This window comes from Poecilia reticulata, chromosome 11 (assembly GCF_904066995.2).
Source record: "Poecilia reticulata chromosome 11, P_reticulata-male-v2, whole genome shotgun sequence".
NCBI classification, from domain to species: Eukaryota; Metazoa; Chordata; class Actinopteri; order Cyprinodontiformes; family Poeciliidae; genus Poecilia; species Poecilia reticulata.
The window spans coordinates 22,640,632-22,660,900 of record NC_088840.1 but is presented as its reverse complement, the minus strand read 5'-3'; the positions used below and the strand labels follow the sequence as shown (position 1 = coordinate 22,660,900).

The 20,269-nt window shown below is 42.9% G+C and overlaps 1 protein-coding gene across 3 annotated transcripts in view; it reads right to left on the bottom strand.

Moving 5' to 3' along the window:
• Window positions 1–20,226, bottom strand: part of plekho1a (pleckstrin homology domain containing, family O member 1a) — a 33,805-nt gene extending 13,579 nt beyond the window's left edge. For 2 of the 3 annotated variants that reach the window (XM_008422259.3, XM_081612368.1), the window contains exons 1-2: window positions 19,653–20,226; window positions 17,788–17,937 (exon numbers count right to left, since the gene is read on the bottom strand). In XM_008422259.3, coding sequence (XP_008420481.1) covers window positions 17,788–17,937; window positions 19,653–19,679 — 177 coding nt within the window. In that variant the 5' untranslated portion in view covers window positions 19,680–20,226. Of the gene's footprint in view, window positions 1–11,272; window positions 11,387–17,787; window positions 17,938–19,652 lie in introns of those variants that run through there. The other variant, XM_081612367.1, reaches the window with a different exon arrangement.
• Between the last annotated feature and the right edge of the window lie 43 nt (window positions 20,227–20,269).

Genomic DNA, 20,269 nt, shown 5'->3' with positions numbered 1-20,269 from the left:
TCCATCCAGCTGCTCACCGATTTCATGAAGAAACCTGGAACCAAAGAACCGATCCAAACCTCCACCTTGTGGATCCGCTGTTATCGGAGCTTTTATACTGTCAGGGAGGTAAAATGTTTTTAATTGTGTTTAATCTAATGATGTTCTTAAAAATATGATTGGGTCATGGGCTGTTTGACCCATGACCCAATCGTCTATAATGTTTAATAATAATAAATAATATTGAAAACAGCTTTTTTAAACTGAATTATTGATTATTTCACGCAAATAAGAGCAGCTGTTTCCATTCCAGTTCATATTTTTCACATTCAGGTCGAACATCTGGCTCATTAGCTTGAAGATTTTGACTCGTTTCATTCAGATAAATAAATATGATACCGTCTGTTCAAGATGTAAAGAAGAAAACTTTAGGTTACTTTCGTAACCCCGGTTCTCTGAGTAGCATGAGTGAGTGTCTCACTATGGGAACGCCCTCGGCGTGACCTCATCAGAAGCTCCAATTACACTCCACCAGCCCTGATTGGCTGGGGATAAGTCTGTCAGTGGCCGGGAGAGGGGGCATGTCCCACCCCCTACCTATTTATAGGACTGGCCCTGCACAGACAGATCATTCAAAAACTCACCCCCTCTTCCTCGTTACGAATGAGCAAGGAGGGTGGCTAGGTGAGACACTCACTCTGCTACTCAGAGAACCGGGGTTACGAAAGTAACCTAAAGTTTCTTTCATAGCATTCGTTTCGTGTCTCACTATGGGATATCCTGACTCCCGGATTGCAACGCAGACCAAGACCGACTGCTGACAATATAAGTCATTGATGGGTGCTTGGAGCCACTGACGCCAAGCTGAGCACTGAATGCGCCAGCGGTTGAGCTGTGACATCAAGCTTATAAACCGAGCAAGGTATGGGGGGAAGCCCAGCTTGCTGCGGCACAGATTTCCTGAATGGGAACTCCTCTAAAGAGGGCCCATGAGGTGGTCGACCTCGTGTAGAGTGGGCACGAAGGCCCTCAGGAGGCTGCTGTCCCTTAGAGGTGTAGGCTAAAGCAATTGCAGCAACTATCCAGTGTGAAAGCCGCTGCTTTGACACAGGTTTACCAAGGTGACTTTTGCCCAAGAAACAAACAGCTGGTCACTGTTCCTCACATTTTGGTCCTATCCATATAAGTGTGCAGGGCCCGAACTGGACAGAGTCCATGAAGACGCTCCTGCGCCACTGAGGAAAAGGTGGGGGCTAAAGACACCAGTCTATTGCCGAACATGACCCCAACACCTTAGGCAAACGCAGGATTAGGAATTAAGGTCACCCTTCTATTCCCTGCAGAGATATGGTACAAGCTGGGTTCACTGAACAAGCATGAAGCTCACCCACCCGCTTAGCTGAAGTAAGAGCCAGTAAAAGCGCTGTCTTCAGAGTACAAATCTCAAATCCACCTGTCTCAGGGGCTCAAATGGAGCATCCATCAGAGCATCCAGAACCAGGGGAAGGTCCCATGATGGGGCAGGGGCTTCGAGACAGGAAGACGACGACGAACACCCTTCATAAACTGGCAAACCAAGGGGTGCTGTCCACATTTTTCCCACCAAAACCGACATGGCAAGCTGAGATTGCTGCCAAGTACACTTTTATGGTGGAAAAAGCCCTACCCTTATCCAGGAGATCTTGCAGGAAAGTCAAATGGTAACCACAGAGCACTGAAATGGTATTTCCTGTGCTTCTCCACACCATCTTTCAATATGGCCCATTTGCAGTCATATAGAGACCTGGTAGAGGGGCCCTCGCACTCTGGATTGTCTCATAACATTGTGTGGGAGACCTACAGAGTGTAAGTTGACCACTCACGGGCCAGGCCCATAGTGCCAGTCTTTCCAGGTGGGGGTGGAGGATTTCCCCCCTGCCTGAGACAGCAGGTCCCGCCGCAGTGGTAAAGGCCATGGTTCTCCTGGAGAAGCTGGATTATCTCTGCCAACCAGTGCTTTGATGGCCAGTGAGGCGCAATGAGATCATTGACAAGCCTTCGGCTCGAACTCTGGCTATTGTTGGCGAATGAGGGCTACGGAGGAATGCATACAGGAGAGCTCGGGGCCAACGGTGGGAGAGAGCATCCCCCCCAGTGGTGCATCCCGGTCGTGAAGGGAGAAATAGAGGGCACTGTGCGTTTTCCCGAGACGCAACAGGTCTATTGAGGCCTGCCCGTAACGCAGCCAGATCAGCTTCACCACCTCGGGGTGAAGTCTCCTTCTGCATACAGAGGGTTTCCCCTGGAGAGAAGATCTGCTCCCCGGTTTAACACTCCTGGGACATGAGTGGCCTCAATGACAGAAAATGAGTGCTGCTCCACATGACCAGTTTGTGGGCCAGCATATGAAGATGTTGGGATCTCAGACCCCCTTGTCGGTTTATGTATGCACCACAGTTGTATTGTCTGTCCGGACCAATACATGATGACCTTTAGAAAAGGAGGAATGTCTCAGTGTCAGGAGAACAGCCAACAGTTCCAGATAATTTATATGGAACACATGCATGTGCCTGTCCCATGTCCATTTACTGATTTCCCTTCGAAGATCCCCCCCAGCCTGACAGGGAGGCATCCGTGGTCACCACTTTTCTGCTGTGCATAGTTCCCATGGGACACCCTGAGTTAGGAAGTGTACACTTCTCCAGGGACGTAGAGCTGTGCTGCAGGTGGCTGAGACCCTCACTCTGTAGGGAGGGTGTAGGCCCCTCATCTGAGAAGCCACCCAACGTTGGACTCCTCTCATATGAAGGCGACCTAATGGAACACGTCTAAAGCTGAGGCCATCAGACCAGTAATCGTCTGCACAGATGGAGAGATACAAATTTTTCCTGTGAACAGGACATGCAGTTCATAAGTGATTTTACTCTCTCCTCCGTGAGTTTCACTCTGGCTTGGCAGAGTCTAGAAACAGACCGATAAAAGAGATTCTTTGCAGGGAAATAGGATGCTCTTCTCCACATTTATTGTGAATCCCAATCCAGCATATGTTTTAAGAGCAACTTTGTATGATCTGCAGACTCCTGCTGTGATGGAGCTGCGATCAACCAATCGTCTATGTACATGGCTACACGAATCCCTGCTGCCTGAGTGGTGCCACGGCAGCTTCTGTGCATTTCACAACACTCTTGGGCTCAAGGAAGGCCAAAGGAAGAACGAGATACTCGTAACATTTCCCCTGAATGCAAATCTTAGATATTTCCTGTGTGGTGGATAAATTGGAATGTGAAAATACGCATCCTTGAGATCGATTGATGTGAACCAATCGCCTGGACGTAGGAAACGTAACAGAGAAGCGTGTGTCAGCATTCTGAACTTGTATTTCCTCAGATGCCTGTTTAGAGCCGAAGGTCTAAGATTGCACGCATCCCTCGGCCACCTTTCTTTGGAACCAGGAAATATCTGGAGTAAAACCTGCTTGGTTTTTGTCCTTGGGGATCAATTGTATCGCTCTTTTCTCCAATAGAGAGGATATTTCCTCTCTAGGAAAAGAGCTGCGGAGCCACTGGCCTGCGATTGAATCACCCCTCTGAACCGTGGAGGCGGCAGGGCAATTGCAGCCGGTATCCACGGTTTATTGTTCTTAAAATCCACTCTGAGTTTGTGCAGTTTGCCCAGCTTATCAGTCTCAGTGACAGCGGACTGACAGGCCAGTTTGTGTTGCATTGGGTAATACCGCCCCTTGTGGCACTGGTTTGCGAGACTTCACATCTCGTACTGCGCATGCGCGAGGGCTTCCTCGGTCATGCGTCTGTTTATTGGGGGGAGAGGCTGCGCTCCTGTCAGGGAGCCGCAAACCAGCTCCCTTCTTATTGGTATTTGTTTGTTTGCAACATTTTTAGCTGCGCCCTTGGCGTTTTGCCTGGATGCGGCAGCTTGTGAAGTTTAATGTTCTGTGACACAAACAGTGCTTGTGGGACATGAATCGTGCCCAATGCGGGACATTCTGAACCGAACAGGGTCCCGTTTCGTGCGCACTGAGCGGCTCGAACATCCCCTCGTTTGTGCGCCGAACTTTGCTGAACTTTATGGAAGGGCTCGGTAACGGAGCCGTGTCTGAGAACGAGTCCAGCTCGCGCTCTGTCTTCAAGAGGCTGTCAGGCCAAACGCTTCCTCCTCCTCACCGTCTGAGTGGACGCGGGTGGCGGCTGATCCAGGCGAGCGGCTTCGGGTTTCCTAGGCCAGGAGCCCTTCACTGCAGCGCCTTCGAAGGAGGATTAGCAGCTGTCTGGGTCTTCGCAGCTTAGGGATTCTGAAGTGGGAGGCAAACGCGCCGCTGCCTGTGCGAAGGTTTGGCGCTGAGTTGTGGGGGCGGTGGCTGTGTGCACCGGCGCACGTCTTGGGAGACACAGCTTTAAAGCCTCATCATCCCTTTTCTTTTCCTCACACCTCTTTGCATAGATGTAACAGCTGCACCAAACAGGCCCTGCGGGGTGATGGGGGTATCGAGGAGGTCCTCCTTTTCCCTGGTGGAAGCGTGGTTAGTTTAACCATCTAGCTCTTTCCTGTAGAACCATGAGCCCCATAGTTCTCCCATAGCCTGGATCGCTACCTTATGGAGATGGAGACAGTGATCAGTGATGATACACACTTCGTCCCACAGTGTAGCGTCCGGTGATGCATTCATTTCCTCCTCCAGCTCCGCCTGATACGCCATTAACATGGAAGAGGGTTCATGGCGCGGACTGTTAGAGCGGCCGCCTTGTAGATTTCTCCGTCAGTTTGATTGGAAACGGTCCGCTGCTGAGGGAGGGATGGAGCCGACCACCCGAGGACATTGAAGCTTTCGGGTGAAGGTGCGCTGCCACCACCGGCTCGATCGAGGCATTTGGCGGGACCGTGGTCGTCCATTCCCTCGCAGTCTAGAACTGAGCCACCTGCCACTGGGTGCTTCTCCCTGTACGGTTTGCTGCGCAGGAAACTGAAATTCCTCCAGCAACTCGGGAAGAAGGCAGGAACTGCTTTCCCGTTCTCTTGGCTTTTGGCAGCTTTTTGCCGTCGAACGTGATCTTGCTGCTTCAGCCTGAACTTCGGGCCACTGGATATTAGTTTTGCTGCAGCGCGTTTACACACGTCATGCAGGTCCACATCCAGGCAGACGAAGAGTCGCCATCACGGCCTGGCTGACGCCCGAAGGTGTGGGTTTTGCAACCCGACCTCGGAGCACCAGAGGCGGTTCATCATCCTCATCGTCGTCGGTGATGAGAAGCTCAGAACCTGCATTCGAGTCTCCGTCATCATCACCTGCCATGGGGTAATCGAGCGAGCAAGCTGTGAAGCTATCGCCGCTCACATCCGGTGGCAACGGGTTAACAGCGTCAAGCATATCACCCCAGCTTGGTCCTGGTTCTGCATCAGGGATCGGCATCAGTCCTTGAGCTGCCGTTTCTTGGCTAGCTACAGCAGAAGCCAGGACGGGGTCGCCTCCGGACAGTGTCACTTGACGGACCAGACGGCGACGCAGCACTTTGAGAGAGAGCCGGCTACAATGAGAGCACTCCTCCGATGACTCAAGGGCTGCTTGGGCATGCCTTAAGCCGAGACACGTCACACACATTTGGTGAGTGTCCCAGCTTGAAATTTTATTTCCACACGGGCAAGTCGTGGGCCTTCGTTCGATTTAGCGTCAGCCTTTCCGGCGTCCATGCTAAGTACAGGACGATTTCTGCAAGCTACAGTGAAGCTGGTGACAGCTAAATGGCTAGCCTGATATGGCTAGTTGTACGGAGCGTTGCGGCTTACCCTGCTGGTAGCTAGCACAGTAATAGCTTGCGTGAAGTATCGCTACTTCTGTCGGTATTGCTACCAATGGAGTATTGCTACTCGAGTGAAAAACAGTGAAGCGTATGTCTACCCAGCACAGTTTTTCCTGCTAACAGTGCTGTTTTGCAACAGACTGAACGCTAGTTTTCTCCCTTTATACACTACCAGTCTGGAAGCGAAGCGCCCGGCGATCGAGTTCGCACCCGTATCTATGGACAGTTAAGCTAGGCTCCAAAAGGCAGGCGAAGAGAGAAAACCAGTTGGGACTTCTGCTCGTAACGAGAAGAGGTTTTTGAATGATCTGTCTGTGCAGGGCCAGTCCTATAAATAGGTAGGGGGTGGGACATGCCCCCTCTCCCGGCCACTGACAGACTTATCCCCAGCCAATCAGGGCTGGTGGAGTGTAATTGGAGCTTCTGATGAGGTCACGCCGAGGGCGTTCCCATAGTGAGACACGAAACGAATGATATGAAAGAGAATCTTTAGTGCATTAAGTCAATGGTGGGACAGAGTGTTTATTAGAATAAATATGGATGTTTTGCAGTGTTATTTTTATTAAATTTGGTTCTGGTTCATCTGTGCAGACGATGAAGCTGTTGGTTTAGTGAAAACGAGACCAGAGACGATTCAGTGTGGAAAAAACGAGTCGCCTTGCTGCATGTTTCATTCATCAGTCAAGTTTGCACTTCGTTCAACTTTAAAAAGTTAATTTGGTGAAAGCTTCCGAGCAAAAAGGAAAACCAGCTGGGTTTAACTGAGAGGAAGAGACATTTATTCATATTTAACAAAACCTAACTCTGCTGGAGCAGCAGTTCTGAATAAATGAAACCAGCAACAGGGAATTTTATCTAACCAAGCCACTCTTTAGTTTTACACTTTTTTGTTTTTTACTTTGTTTGTTTTTATTATTCCAATGATATATTAACTATTATTTATAGCCTGAGACCACTAATTCACACCTGTGCTAATAGAAATACTTCCAGGAAGGGTAATTTATATCTATTTTTTTATTTTATTTTTATATTTCAGTGTAATCATAAAAATAATATATGATTTAAAGAGAATGACAAAAAATGAAGATAAAAACAGTTTGACCACATTTTGCTTGGCTTCTGAAAAAAAGCCAAGTAAATGTAAAGAGAGTAATAAGTTAGTATTTTACATAAACACCAATAAGACTAAAAGTTGTGATTATTATAAAAACAAATGATTTGTTTGGCTTTTTTTGTCTGTGACAATGAAAATATCTTACAGTCCCGTGATTCCTTGTAATATTTGAACTAAATTATGAGATTTATTATTCATTAAGAGAATTATAACACTGTCTTATAACATAAATAAATGTTACACTTTGTCTATGTACGTTTAAGAATAATCCAGAATTATTTCTTCAAATGAACCAAAGGACCAGATTATGCTGTGTGACAGAGAGAATATAGATATAAGAGGGATCCCAGGATTTAGGTTACAAATTAGCAACCCCACCCCGTTACCTAGCAACCCCAGCAGAGCCCAACCCGTTACCTAGCAACCCCAGCAGAGCCCAGCCTGTTATCTAGCAACCCCAGCATGTACGTTTAAGAATAATCCAGAATTATTTCTTCAAATGAACCAAAGGACCAGATTATGCTGTGTGACAGAGAGAATATAGATATAAGAGGGATCCCAGGATTTAGGTTACAAATTAGCAACCCCACCCCGTTACCTAGCAACCCCAGCAGAGCCCAACCCGTTACCTAGCAACCCCAGCAGAGCCCAGCCTGTTATCTAGCAACCCCAGCAGACCCCAGCCCGTTACCTAGCAACCCCAGCAGGCCGTTACCTAGCAACCCCAGCAGAGCCCAGCCTGTTACCTAGCAACCCCAGCCCGTTACCTAGCAACCCCAGCAGTCCGTTACCAAGCAACCCTTAGCAGAACTCCTACATTTGGTCAGTTGCTGCTCCCTGTATCACATTCCTGAAGCCAAATGGACAAACTCCAGTTGGATGCTAACTCCAATAACTTCTTAATTATGACTGAATTATCTAGAAAGCTGCGCGTACGAAGACGATTCTCCAGAAGTTCGAGATTCATGACCCACCTGCTTGACAGCCTCTATGTACAACTGGCATTTTGTTTGACTTGTTGTTGCTGGTAACTGGCTAATAAACATATGTTTTATATGTCTTACAATGTTCACAAAAACAAACAATGGCTGTACAATGAAGCTTAATTGATTCATAAATGGTTTAGTTGGTCACATTGACCCATTTTTTCTACATTTGTTCCTTTGGGCACTGGTGCCGATTACATAACAGTCCATTATTGATTGGGAGACAGAACAACGAGATTCAATTGCATCACGTTTTTATCACACTGGTGACGCCACGTTAAGCATTTGGTTCCAGTTTGAGTCCAAATGGGAACTCTCTCCATAAAACAGCGAACCACTCAGTGGAAACGAGGAAACGCAGAACGTCTATTAAACTGGGGCAGTTCTTCTTTCCTTGACCAGCAGGTCTCACAAGAATAAATAAAAAAGAATCTAACATCGCTGTTCCAGTCGGATGCAGCATGATGCTCATGCTGCGGCCATGCAGTCGCTGATTTGCATTTGGAGCTGAAATGAGTCGAGGAGAACACGACTGCATCTGTAATCGATTAGAGACGGGATTTTCTGTCGCAGCTGGTGTCAGAACCAAATGCTGCAAAACAAAAGACGGCATAAAAATTCAGAAAATTAAATTAGAAAAAATAAAAAATTATAATCAGAAAGACATGAAATGCAATAAATGAAGAAGAAAAGAGAAATTCTAGTAAAAGAGACAGAAAGTCCATATTATATATATGTGAGCAGTTCTGTCACAATAAATCAGTTAATTGCATATAAATTAAAATGAGCCTAATAATTTCTATTTGCATGATTTACTGTTGTTTTTTCTTTTGTCTCTTTCAACTAAAACTGGATGATAAAAGTTTCCAGTCTGGTGATTTGATCTCAATAAGTCACTTTTTTTAAAGGATAATTTTGTTTACAGAGACTTTATAATTAATTTTACTTGTTATTTCTGTTGTTTATTTTGAATATTTGAAATGTGTTCCAGTTCCAGTGTTAAATATTCATTAGAATTTAAAGTTTATTGATCTTTGAGAAACTCACATTATTGGATTATTATTACCTGAAAATGGTCTCAACACAACAATGTTATCGTTTATTTCAGTAACTTCTGGGACAATTATATGTCAGTTACTGTGACATATATGAGAGACATTTTGTTTCCCTTTCAATAATAATAGAGAAAATCTTATTTAATCATTAATTTCAGTTTTTTTTGCTCCAAACCAAATAGTATAAAAAAGTCTAAAGCAGCTTTTTAGTGGGCTTAAAATAATAAATATATATTTCTATATGTTTGTGCTTTCATGTTAAAAGTATGTTTAGTTTCTCTGGGATGATGATGTTAATGAAATATTGGAAATATTTAATTTAAATGAGATAACTTTGCAGTTTATGTATTAATTTAAAACAAGTTTGTTGAACTTGAGACGTTTTATGAGCTAATAGTACAAAACTGTAACACAAATGAATAAAAGTCGCTTCATAAACACTCAGAAACCTTTAAATGTAAAATTGCTCCATTTCTTGATCATAATGATTTAACATTCCTCTGTGTCATATGGTGTGTTTAATGGCTGCAGGGTTCATGGCAGTCACATGTAGAGAAGCCATCAATACCATTATCAATACCACAATCTATACTATTTACATGGAGCCTGAGCCTCAGCGCCGCCGACATGGAGACGCTTCAGAAAATACGAGACAAAAACAGGAGCTCTGGGTGTCCGGACGATCAATTATCTGCATTTTTCATGAGAAATATCTGCATGAAGGAGGAATGTCTTCTCTGCTTTAGTTTCAGAGTAAACTGCTACCTTTAAAAATAGAAATCCAACACACACACACACGCACTCAGTGCCTCTGGCTGCAGTAGTTAGCGGACCCGGGTCATTCTGAGACACAGAAACAGGACGAATCCCCGAGACTCACAGTGAAATAAATATGTAATTACAGGAAACACAGGCAGGCTCGTTTCACCGCTTCAGAGCAGATTGCAGTGATTTACAGCTTCTCACTCACGCCTCAAACTTGTTTTCTTCTCACCCTTGAGCGCGTCTTTACCCATAAATCTAATGATTTACGATGTAAATAATGAGATGAAGCTCCCCGCCGCAGCGCTAACTGGGTTACGGTGAGTCATTATGACGCCGCTCGGTCCGGTCGGCCGGCCTCGGCAACAATAACAGGAACACGAGTTTCTGCAGCTAAAATAGAGCCGAACACACGAACAGAACCTCTCTCAGCAGAAACACGCACTTTATTCCTGACTCCGCATCCGCATGGAAATGTCTATTTTTAAAGCAGCGTAGCAGACAACCGACTCTGGTTTTATGGAAGATGTTATCAGTATTTAACCTTCTGCAGAGTTTGTGTTTGCAACCAGTTTGTGATTTTCTTCTTTCTGGTTTAATCTTACTCTCTGTAATCTTTCCACTTCTCTGTCCCATTAGATCAGGTTTTAACAGTTTCTGCTTTTAGTTGAGGTGTGATCAGGCCTGTCGCAATAAATCAATAAATCAGATGATAAACAGATAATAACAAGCTCAATAATTTCCCTTTGCCGTAACAATTTTCTCTATTTTCTCTATTTCTACCAAAAACCGGATGACTAAACTCTTCACTGTGGTGTTTTGGTCTCAAATAAACAATTTCTTTACAGAGACTTTATAATTTATTTTATTTGTTGTTTCTGTTGTTTTATTTATTTATTTTATTTTTTAAAATGTCCTCCAGCTCCAGTGTTCAATCATTTAACTATTGAAGTTGCTCCTAAAGGGCCGGTTGAGCCAGAATCTACTGCTATCAGTAATACTATCTTTAACAGACTGATAACATATGAAGAATCTGAAGAGGCTAAATAATGCAAAGAGTCAAAAATAAAACCTCTCAACATTGCCAAAAAAATTCAAGTATAAAACTTAACATTCAAAGGCAAAAACAGGTTCCATTACAATAAACAATCCAGAGTTATTGAATGAAAACTTCCTGTTAGCATGGCGGCTAGCTGATTACTGCTAGTTCTGAGTGGCTGTTTCTGACTGAGCAGAGTAATTATGCAGAGCAGGGAGGAGATCGATTTTTTTTTTTTAGAGATCATCTGTCTCATGTTAGGACAGCGAAAGTTTTAATATGTATGTAAAATGTATTTTTTTTAGGTTAGATGCTGCAGCTTTAAACAGAGGTTCGGTGTGAGAGTCATTACCAGGTGGAGCAGAAGCGGCGCTCCGTCTGTGAAATATTACTACCTGTAGCGCGTAGCAGCGGTTCAACAGCGAGAGCAGAACCAGTGTCTTACATCGCAGCTCGAAGACTTAAATAATTTTCCGGGTTATTTGTTTAGCTTTCTGACCGTCATGCTAATCTGGGTGAGTGTTTGTAGCTGTGCGCTGCTTTACCTGCTGTCTGATCCTCCATATGTCTTTTTTACTGCAGTGAGCCTCGATGTAGCCAAACTCCGTCAAGTATAGCATTGTTTTTATGTCGTATTAGCTTCATTGTGTTGATGCATTTTGACCTGCTTCAATTTTCCGCCACAACATGCAAACTTCCCCATTCATTCAGTGCGTTATAGTTCCACATGGTTTAGGATTTGTTGCTGCGCGTTTGCGCAGTGTGAAGGAAAGAGGAGACCAGCTGCACAGGCAGGCTGCGAAATGAGATGCAGGTGATCGGTATCGGCAATAAGAGCCAATGATCGCTGATCACCGATCATGCATTTTTTCACGAAAATCTGCCAATTATGATCAGTGGCTGATCGATCGGCACACCTCTATTAAATACAGTCAGTGTACAGTCAGTGTGCAGTTTAGTGAGATTTAGTAAACAGCCAGCGACTCAGGAACAGCCAGTAAGATCAAGGCAGCAGTTTTCAAGACTGACCAGAGGAACTATACCAGCCACGGTGGGACCCAGTACCTCAGTGTTCCCGACTTGTACATCGTCTTTAAAGTGGTAAATGCCCAGCTCCCCACTTTCCTCAGAACCGAACGTTGTTCCCGGTTGCCCTCCTCTCCTGGTTCTCTTATCTTCGACTTTAGCAGAGCATTTCTCTGCCACAAAACCATGTTCTCTCTGTTTAACATCTCTAGATCTTCATTACAAAAGGCATCCAGGCTCATGAGAATGTTAATTTCGTTACGAAGATTTTCCTGCTCTCCAGAGTTTTCATCCAGGATCCTCTGTGCCGTCTTTAAATCCGCCATAATCTCCTTGAGTTTTCTTTTCAGAGATATTTGAGAGGTTTCTAAAAGACGCCCCTCATCTCTGGTATTTTCATATTCGCGCTCCATATTATCAAGTTCTGCACGAACCGACTCATGTTCCGCACGGAGTTCTCTGTTTCGGCTGGCTGCCATATCATATTTTGCTTGCAGGTTTCTATCCCAGCAAGCACTTGCACACGACTTGGATCGCTCTAGCTTACTACGAAGACATTCCACGATATGTTTTAATTCGCGGTTTTCTTTCTCCAGTCTGTCCAAGCCGTCATCAACAATTGTTTCTTGAAAAATGCTGGCAAGCTCGCCCATCACATCTTCGTCTCTACCTTCTTCTCTAGACATTGTTGTTGTTTGTTGCTCTAAAGTACAAGGATGTGAAATAGATTTTCGGTCTTCTGACATGTAGATCAAATGAGTTGCTCTGTGGAACTTGGTATTAAAGGGTGATGTATCACAGTCATCAGTGATGTCATAGTGCATGAGTGACATCACTGGTTCATCAAAGCCTCTAAAAGCCTGTTGTGTGTGGGTGTGTGTAGGTGTGTATTCTGTATTTGATGCATTGTGGGAACCATTTTCCTGGCACACACTACATTATGGGAACTCACTGCTCCTAAAGAAGAAATGCTGTTTTGGGGTTAGGGGTTTAGGTCCAAGGTGTGAATTAAGTTTTGGTTGGCTGTAGAAATGAATGGAAGTCATTGGAAAGTCTCCACAAAGACAGCGAAACAAACGTGTGTGTGTGTACCAGGTTTTCATATCCTTATGGGAACCTATTTCTGTCTACAATGTGGGGTTATGGGGACCATTGCACCTTGTGGGGACATTTTCCTGGTCCCCAAGAGGGAAATTGTTGTTTTTGGGTTAGTGGTTAGGTCTGTGATGGTTAGGTTTATGGTAAAGGTTAAGATAGGGGTTAGGTATGTAATGGTTAGGGATAGGATTAGGATTATGGTTGGGTTAGGCTGTAGTTAAAGGAAGTCAATGTGAAGTCCCTACAAGTGATGAAAACACGACTGTGTGTGTGTGTGTGTATCCTGTTGTGAAAGTTGTAGAAATGTTTAAAGCATCTGGAAACTGTAATTTGACCAAAACATGGCTGGCCACCTAAACTGACTACACATGGGTATGAATACGTTAGGAAGATGCTGTATGTCTGTAATTCACATGTTAAATACACATTAAATACTAGAGATGTGCCAATCAGGTTTTTTCCTGCCGATTCCAATCACATAATTATTACTATTATTTTTTTTATTATAAGTACTACTGGTTACATTATATGGAAAAGGAACCATAAATTAACCTAGACAAAAACTTTTTAATTACTTTTTCCAAGAAAAAAACAAAACAGGCATTGTGCAAATTGTACTGCTATTGGTAATACTATCTTTAACAGACTGATAACATATGAAGGCTCTGAAGAGGCTAATTAATGCAAAGAGCCTACATAAAACTTCTCAACATTGCCAAAAAATTCAAGTATAAAACTTAACATTCAAAGGCAAATACAGGTTCCATTACAATAAACAATCCTGAGTTACTGAATGAAAACTTCCTGTTAGCATGGCGGCTAGCTGATTACTGCTAGTTCTGAGTGGCTGTTTCTGACTGAGCGGAGTAATTATGCAGAGCAGGGAGGAGATCGATTATTTTTTTAGAGATTATCTGTCTCATGTTAGGACAGCGAAAGTTTTAATACGCATGTAAAATGTATTTTTTTAAGTTAGATGCTGTAGCGCATAGCAGCGGTTCAACAGTGAGAGCAGAACCAGCGTCTTACATCGCAGCTCGAAGACTTAAATAATTTTGTGGGTTATTTGTTTAGCTTTCTGACCGTCATGCTAATCCGGGTGTTTGTAGCAGTGCGCTGCTTTACCTGCTATCTGATCCTCCAAATGTCTTTTTTACTGCAGTGAGCCTCGATGTAGCCAAACTCCGTCAAGTATGGCATTGTTTTTATGTGTATTAGCTTCATTGTGTTGATGCATTTTGACGTGCTTCAATTTTCCGCCGCAACACGCAAACTTCCCCATTCACTCAGTGCGTTATAGTTCCACATGGCTTAGGATTTGTTGCTGCAGTGTGAAGGAAAGAGGAGACCAGCTGCACAGGCAGGCTGAGAAATGAGATGCAGGTGATCGGTATCGGCAACAAGAGACAATGATCGCCGACCACCGATCATGCACTTTTACACGGAAATCGGCCGATTATGATCGGTGGCCGATCGATCGGCACACCTCTAGAGAAAACCCATTACAATATCTGTTAAAATATCAATAAACTGCTGTTTGTTTCAACCTTGAATAAGAGTTTCTTAAAATTAAATTGATCATATTTTCACGCTGATCAGCCCATCTAGGATTTTGTCATTTTTTTTGTGTGGTTTGTTGCAATCAGAATCAGATTTTGTGGTGCTAAATTAGAAACATTTCTAATGAATTTTTATTATATTTGCACTAAATGATGCTAAATGTGACTTTTTATTACTCGCCGTATCAATCAGGAACTATGACTTCACATCAAGTAATGCTGAGTTATTGAAACTAAATGTTTTTGACTAATTTTGAGAAATAATTGCAGTAAAATAAAATAAAAATGTGGGGATCTGTTGATTTTGTGAATTTTGCAGATTTGTAAAGAACTGAAAGGACTTACTGATGTCATCTGGAGTCTCGAGGGCCACATTAAAAGCTGCGGCGGCCATATTTGCCCCCCAGACCTGGAGTTTGACAGGTGATTTATATCAATCAAAGTGAGTTTAAACTAATGAATAAACAGCTCCTTCTTACGCTGGGAAAAAACAAAACAAAAACAAATTGACCAACTGCTGAAGCTGTTTTTATTGTTCAAACTCCTCGCCGACAGACGGCTTCCACCTCCTCAGATCTGCCTGTCTGCACTCTACAGAGATAAAACCAGCTGAGATGCAAAACTCAGAAGAAAGTGTTCGAGAAAGTCTGACTCAGCGTCCCGCAGTCTGTGTGTGGAGCTGCATAAAAGACAGTTACGTAATGCAGGAGCAAAAACAGAATCAGTGTGAACACTCGCCACTTAGGATCTAAACTGCCTCACTGACAGGGAGGTTCATCTGATTCCCGACACAAACAAACGGCCTGCAGTCAAACCACGCAGCATTAAAGGGGACCAATTATGTTAAATTAATATTTTTCAGGTTTTTGTGCTTTCATTTGGGTCTCGACTGCTTCTAAAAACAACCAAGAGCTTAAAAAAAGCCCCGCACAGCCAGTTTTTGGTTAAAGATTTTTGGTGTCTGAAAATAGAGCCATTTCAAAAACCTCTGAAATGTAACATTACAAATCAATAAGCCGTTACCTAGCAACCCTTGCCAAGCCCAGTCCGTTACCTAGCAACCCAGCTGGAGTTCCAGCATGTTTGGTCAGCTGGTTTTATTGCTGTACAATGGCTGCTGGAAAAGATAAGTGACTTGTTGTTGATTTACGACTTGCTGCATTCTTGTTGGCTGTGTAGGAGGCTTTACTTCTGCTTTTCAAATTTCAGTTGTTGTAAAATTGTGCTTCTGTTTGCAGCCATTTTCACATGAAAGTGTAAATATTGAGTTGGAGGTGTGACTTATTTGGATTTAAAGAGACAAGACACCCTAAAACAGCTCAAAATAGGCAGAACTGACCAGACTAAAATCTCATTAATTAGGAATGATTTTGTGAAATCAAATGAAATGAATGTTTTGTGCAGTCTGTAGATTAATCCTAACCTGTTAAAGGAAGCATATTGGTCCCTATTAACGTTAGTGAATTTGTCTACCACAGAGCAATAAAAAGATTCAAACTGATGTGAAGCAGTTTCTCTAAAGAGGATGTTGGATTTTCATACAACAGGAACTTGATGAGGTCGGTTCAGGTGAAAAGCTCACGTTTCAGAGCCGACCGGCCATCGTCTGAGCTGGAAGTAAACACAGATTACAGCACATTGTTCCTCCCTCGTCTCACTAAAACATCCATTTTACATCAACTGACTTCATAAAACGTCTAAACAAACAAATTCACATCCTGATTTTACTGGAGATTCTTAGATTTATCAAGATTTTAATCAACATCACAAATGTTTGACCCGTGTAATTTACCAAGGATGCAAATATTCATCAACTGTATCCATATTTCATTGGACTGTTTAACTAGTTGCTGTTGCCATAAGTCAAGAAATTTACCACAGTCAAAAAATGATAGTTCTTTTTATTCCTTTCAAATCTCTTTTTAATTAGTTTCTGGTTGTTTTTATTCTTGATGTTGGTGTATTGATGTTGTTTTATGGATGTTTTTTAATCTATTCTCAGCTTTGTTATTTTGCGTCTTTTTGGTGCTTGGAAGAATTTTGCTATTGTTTTATTTTATGATTTGTTTGTCTTTGCGATTTTATATACATCTCTGTGGTTGTCTTGAGTTTTAATTCTGAGTTTATTTAGCATTTATTTTATATTTAGAGTTCTTCTCTTTAGGTGTCTTAGTTTGGGAAAATATTTGAAATTGTCCATTTGAAGCTCAACAAGTTAAAAAATGAATGAATCAGCATTTACGTGGATTTCTAAGTGTTAGGATTCATGCTTTTGTGCTACCATTTGGGCTTCTACTTTTTCTAAAAACAACCCAAGCACTTCAAAAACCCACACCGACACGTTTTTACAATGAGTTAATGATTTCTGGTGTCTGAAAAATTGGTCGTTTCAAAAACCAGGCTTTATGCCGTTACCTAGCAACCCCAGCCAAGCCCAGCCCGTTACCTAGCAACCCAAGTGGAACTCCAGAACATTTGGTCATCTGGTTTAACTGCAGTATGCGCTCTATGGATTAGCTGCACAGTGGCGCTGTTGCCTTGCAGCAAGAAGGTTCTGGGTTCGATTTCCGGCCCCGGTCTTTCTGCATGGAGTTTGCATGTTCTCCCTGTGCATGCGTGGGTTTTCTCCGGGTACTCCGGTTTCCTCCCACAATCCAAAAACATGACTGTGAGGTTAATTGGCCTCTCCAAATTGTCCCTAGGTGTGAGTGTGTGTGTCTCTGTGTTGCCCTGCGACAGACTGGCGACCTGTCCAGGGTGAACCCGCCTCTCGCCCGGAACATTAGCTGCAGAGGCACCAGCAACCCTCCTGACCCCACTAAGGGACAAGGGTGTAAAGAAAATGGATGGATGGATGGATGCGCTCTATGGTGGCTGCTGGGAAAGAAGGAGCCATTTTCACATATGAACATAAACACTGAGCTGGGGGCGTGGCCAGCAGCAGCTCATTTGGATTTAAAGTGACAGAGCCCTAAAACAGCTCATTCTCAAAGGAGCTCAAAACAGTCAGAACTGAGAAGACTGAAATCTCTTAATCTAAAAATGATTTTGTGAAAAAACTGTAACGAACGTGTTCGGACCACAGACCCGGCGCAACCTGTCCAAGGATCGGTCGCCTTTAGAGGAACACAAACTCTGGGAGTTTCTGTTTCACTCTCCAACATCACGTCTGACTCCTGAGTCAGTCGCTGCTGCTAATCTCCGCTGCCGCTCCAGGACACAAACCGTCTCCGTCCCTCTCTGACACTAACCCACAGTGAGGTCGCTGACACCAAACAGCTGCTGAAGCTCCAGGCCCAGAACCCATCAGGCAAAACAACTCCCAGTCCTTCCAGTGCCTTCCCATGAACTACGTTTCCGTTTCGCTCGTTCCTCACCTCCTTGTCTGAGATGTAGAGGTGATCTCCCTTCAGCACCAGGTAACGGCTCCGCCACAGCTCCCTGAAAATCCCTCGACCGCAGAACTTCCTGATCCAACCCGCCTTCTCCGGCCCCTGGACGGCGAGCGGACCGGAGTCCTGCAAGCCCTGAAACAGAAGAAGAAGAAGATAAAAACAAAACAGCAACACAACAAGAGAAACCACAAGTTTACAACCAACATGACACCAACAAATCAGATAATTATAGATAGGAGGGCTAATCAGATGAATCGATTATTAAGATAACTGTCAACTAATTTAGCATATTTAAGCCAAAACACAAAAAATATATACGTTACGCATTTAAGATGAAAATAAACTTCTTTGTCTGTAAATATGTTTTACCCGGAACTACTCAAATGCCAAAGTTAGCTTCACCTTTTTCAAATTCTGTAAAATTAAATCTATTAATCCAATTATTAGTCAGTTAATACAAAAGATAATCAACAGCTCAATCCTAAATTGTATTGATACATTAGTGTTTAAGTATTTTTATTTAATAAATGATAAGGTGTTCAGCAAAAGAATGCTCCGCTATTCATTTTAGGCAATAAAATGTAGTTGTTTGTATCTTTTAATATATTTCTAATATTGTAGAAAAAAATTTTTTAACCCAATTAATCGACTCATCGTCAGATTAATCAATAGATTATTTGATAACCAAAATAATTGAGTTGCAGGTCTAGAAAGAATAAATTTGCGTTTTTAGTGTGTGATTATTGCATAAACGCGGAAAATAAATATTTTAATTTCACAAACAAACGAAAAAAGGATTAAACTCATAAGAAGATCAATTAATCTTATTTTTAGGTTAAAAAATGAGGAAAGACTGAAAAACCAGATGAAAGTAGATTTTAAAAAATGAGGAAATATAACGAAGTTAAAGGGTAAAGCTTTGGTCTGAGAGTAGAAGAAGAGGAAGAGAAGTGAAGAGGAGGAATAACGTGTGACTGATGGAGGAGTGCAAATCTTCACGATGATCGTGTTTGTCATGATCTCACTGCTCTCCGTCAGTCTGACCTACTTTAATTGCATAACAGCCTGACTCTGACAGAAGTAAGAGGAAAAAAGAAAGCTGGGCGAAGTGCTGCAGAGAGAAAGAGACTAAATGAAACCAACCAGGAGACGGGAAGCAACAGGACCTGACGGAGAAAACTTTCAAAGGGAAAAATTCAAAGAAACAACAAAAAAAGACATGAAAGTTGAGCTCAAAGTGGTTTGGGAGGTTTTTTATCCTCTGATCTGACAATAACAGGTTTCAGGATTCCAGTTATTTATCTGGAGGGGAAGACGAAGAAGAACATTTTGAAGATTTTTCCCACAATTTCTGACTCCATCTTTAAATTAGTTTAGTGAAATAAATACATTTCCTCCTCAGAATGTGTGTGAAGCGTTAATCTAAAAACCTAAATGATGGTGAAATGTCATGCAATATTCACTCAAAATTAAAATGTTCAACTGACCAGATAAACAAAACCTGGGTGAAAACATAAAAACAAAAAAAGGCTGAAAAAATATAATTAAACTTAATTTATTTACACAATAGACGACTAATAAATATGTAACAAAAAATGTTTAATGTTTAATTAAGTTAAAGTTATTGACGGAAACGTGGCAGTGATTAGGAATTTCAATGGAGCAGCTTGATGAATATTGATAAAAAAGGAACCTGATCAGAAATCTGAGGGATTTATTTTCATATTTATACTCTACTTTCTGCCAAATTAAACATTAAAACAACTTAAACCCGGATGAATGTTTAAAACTGACTCTAAAGCTAAGAATAAAAAATAAAAATAAAGAATAAAACGTGTCTGACTGACCCGTCTGCTTTGGTTGCTTTTCTTCATCCTCCCTCCTCTTCACTCCCGGGGGGAACCGCTCAGTCGGAGCGCTGGGGAAGAAGGAGGAGGTTCGGTCCGGCCCGGAGGGAGCTGCAGCCCGGACTCTGGTCGCTCCGGTCCCCGGTGAGGTCCTGATGTCGGTGCCGCCGCGTCCACTCGGGTCCACGCCGGTTGTGTCTCCTCCTCAGCGCCGCGGCTGTTGTCTGAACACAGGCTGCATCCTTTCCTCCTGCGCGTGCGCGGACCGCTTTGAAGCAGATGCTCTTTGGCTTCGAGCACGCGCGCTCTCCCCCGTACGAGGCCGCGCGCGGCGGGTTTCTTTTCAGCGAATTAGAAGGGAGCGCGACAGCGACACCCAGCGGCACCAGACAGGAAAGACACGTCTGAACATTTTTATTTTATCTAAAAGTTAAGCAGCAAAAGCGTGAGAAATAAATAAATAAAATAATAACATATTTCATTAAAAAAATTAAAAAAAACTATGAATTAGAATTCATGTTAAAATTCACATTATAAAATTATAATATGAATTATAATTCATACCATAATTCAGACAAATTGCCATAACTTGACAATTGTTTGCTACTTTTGCCAGA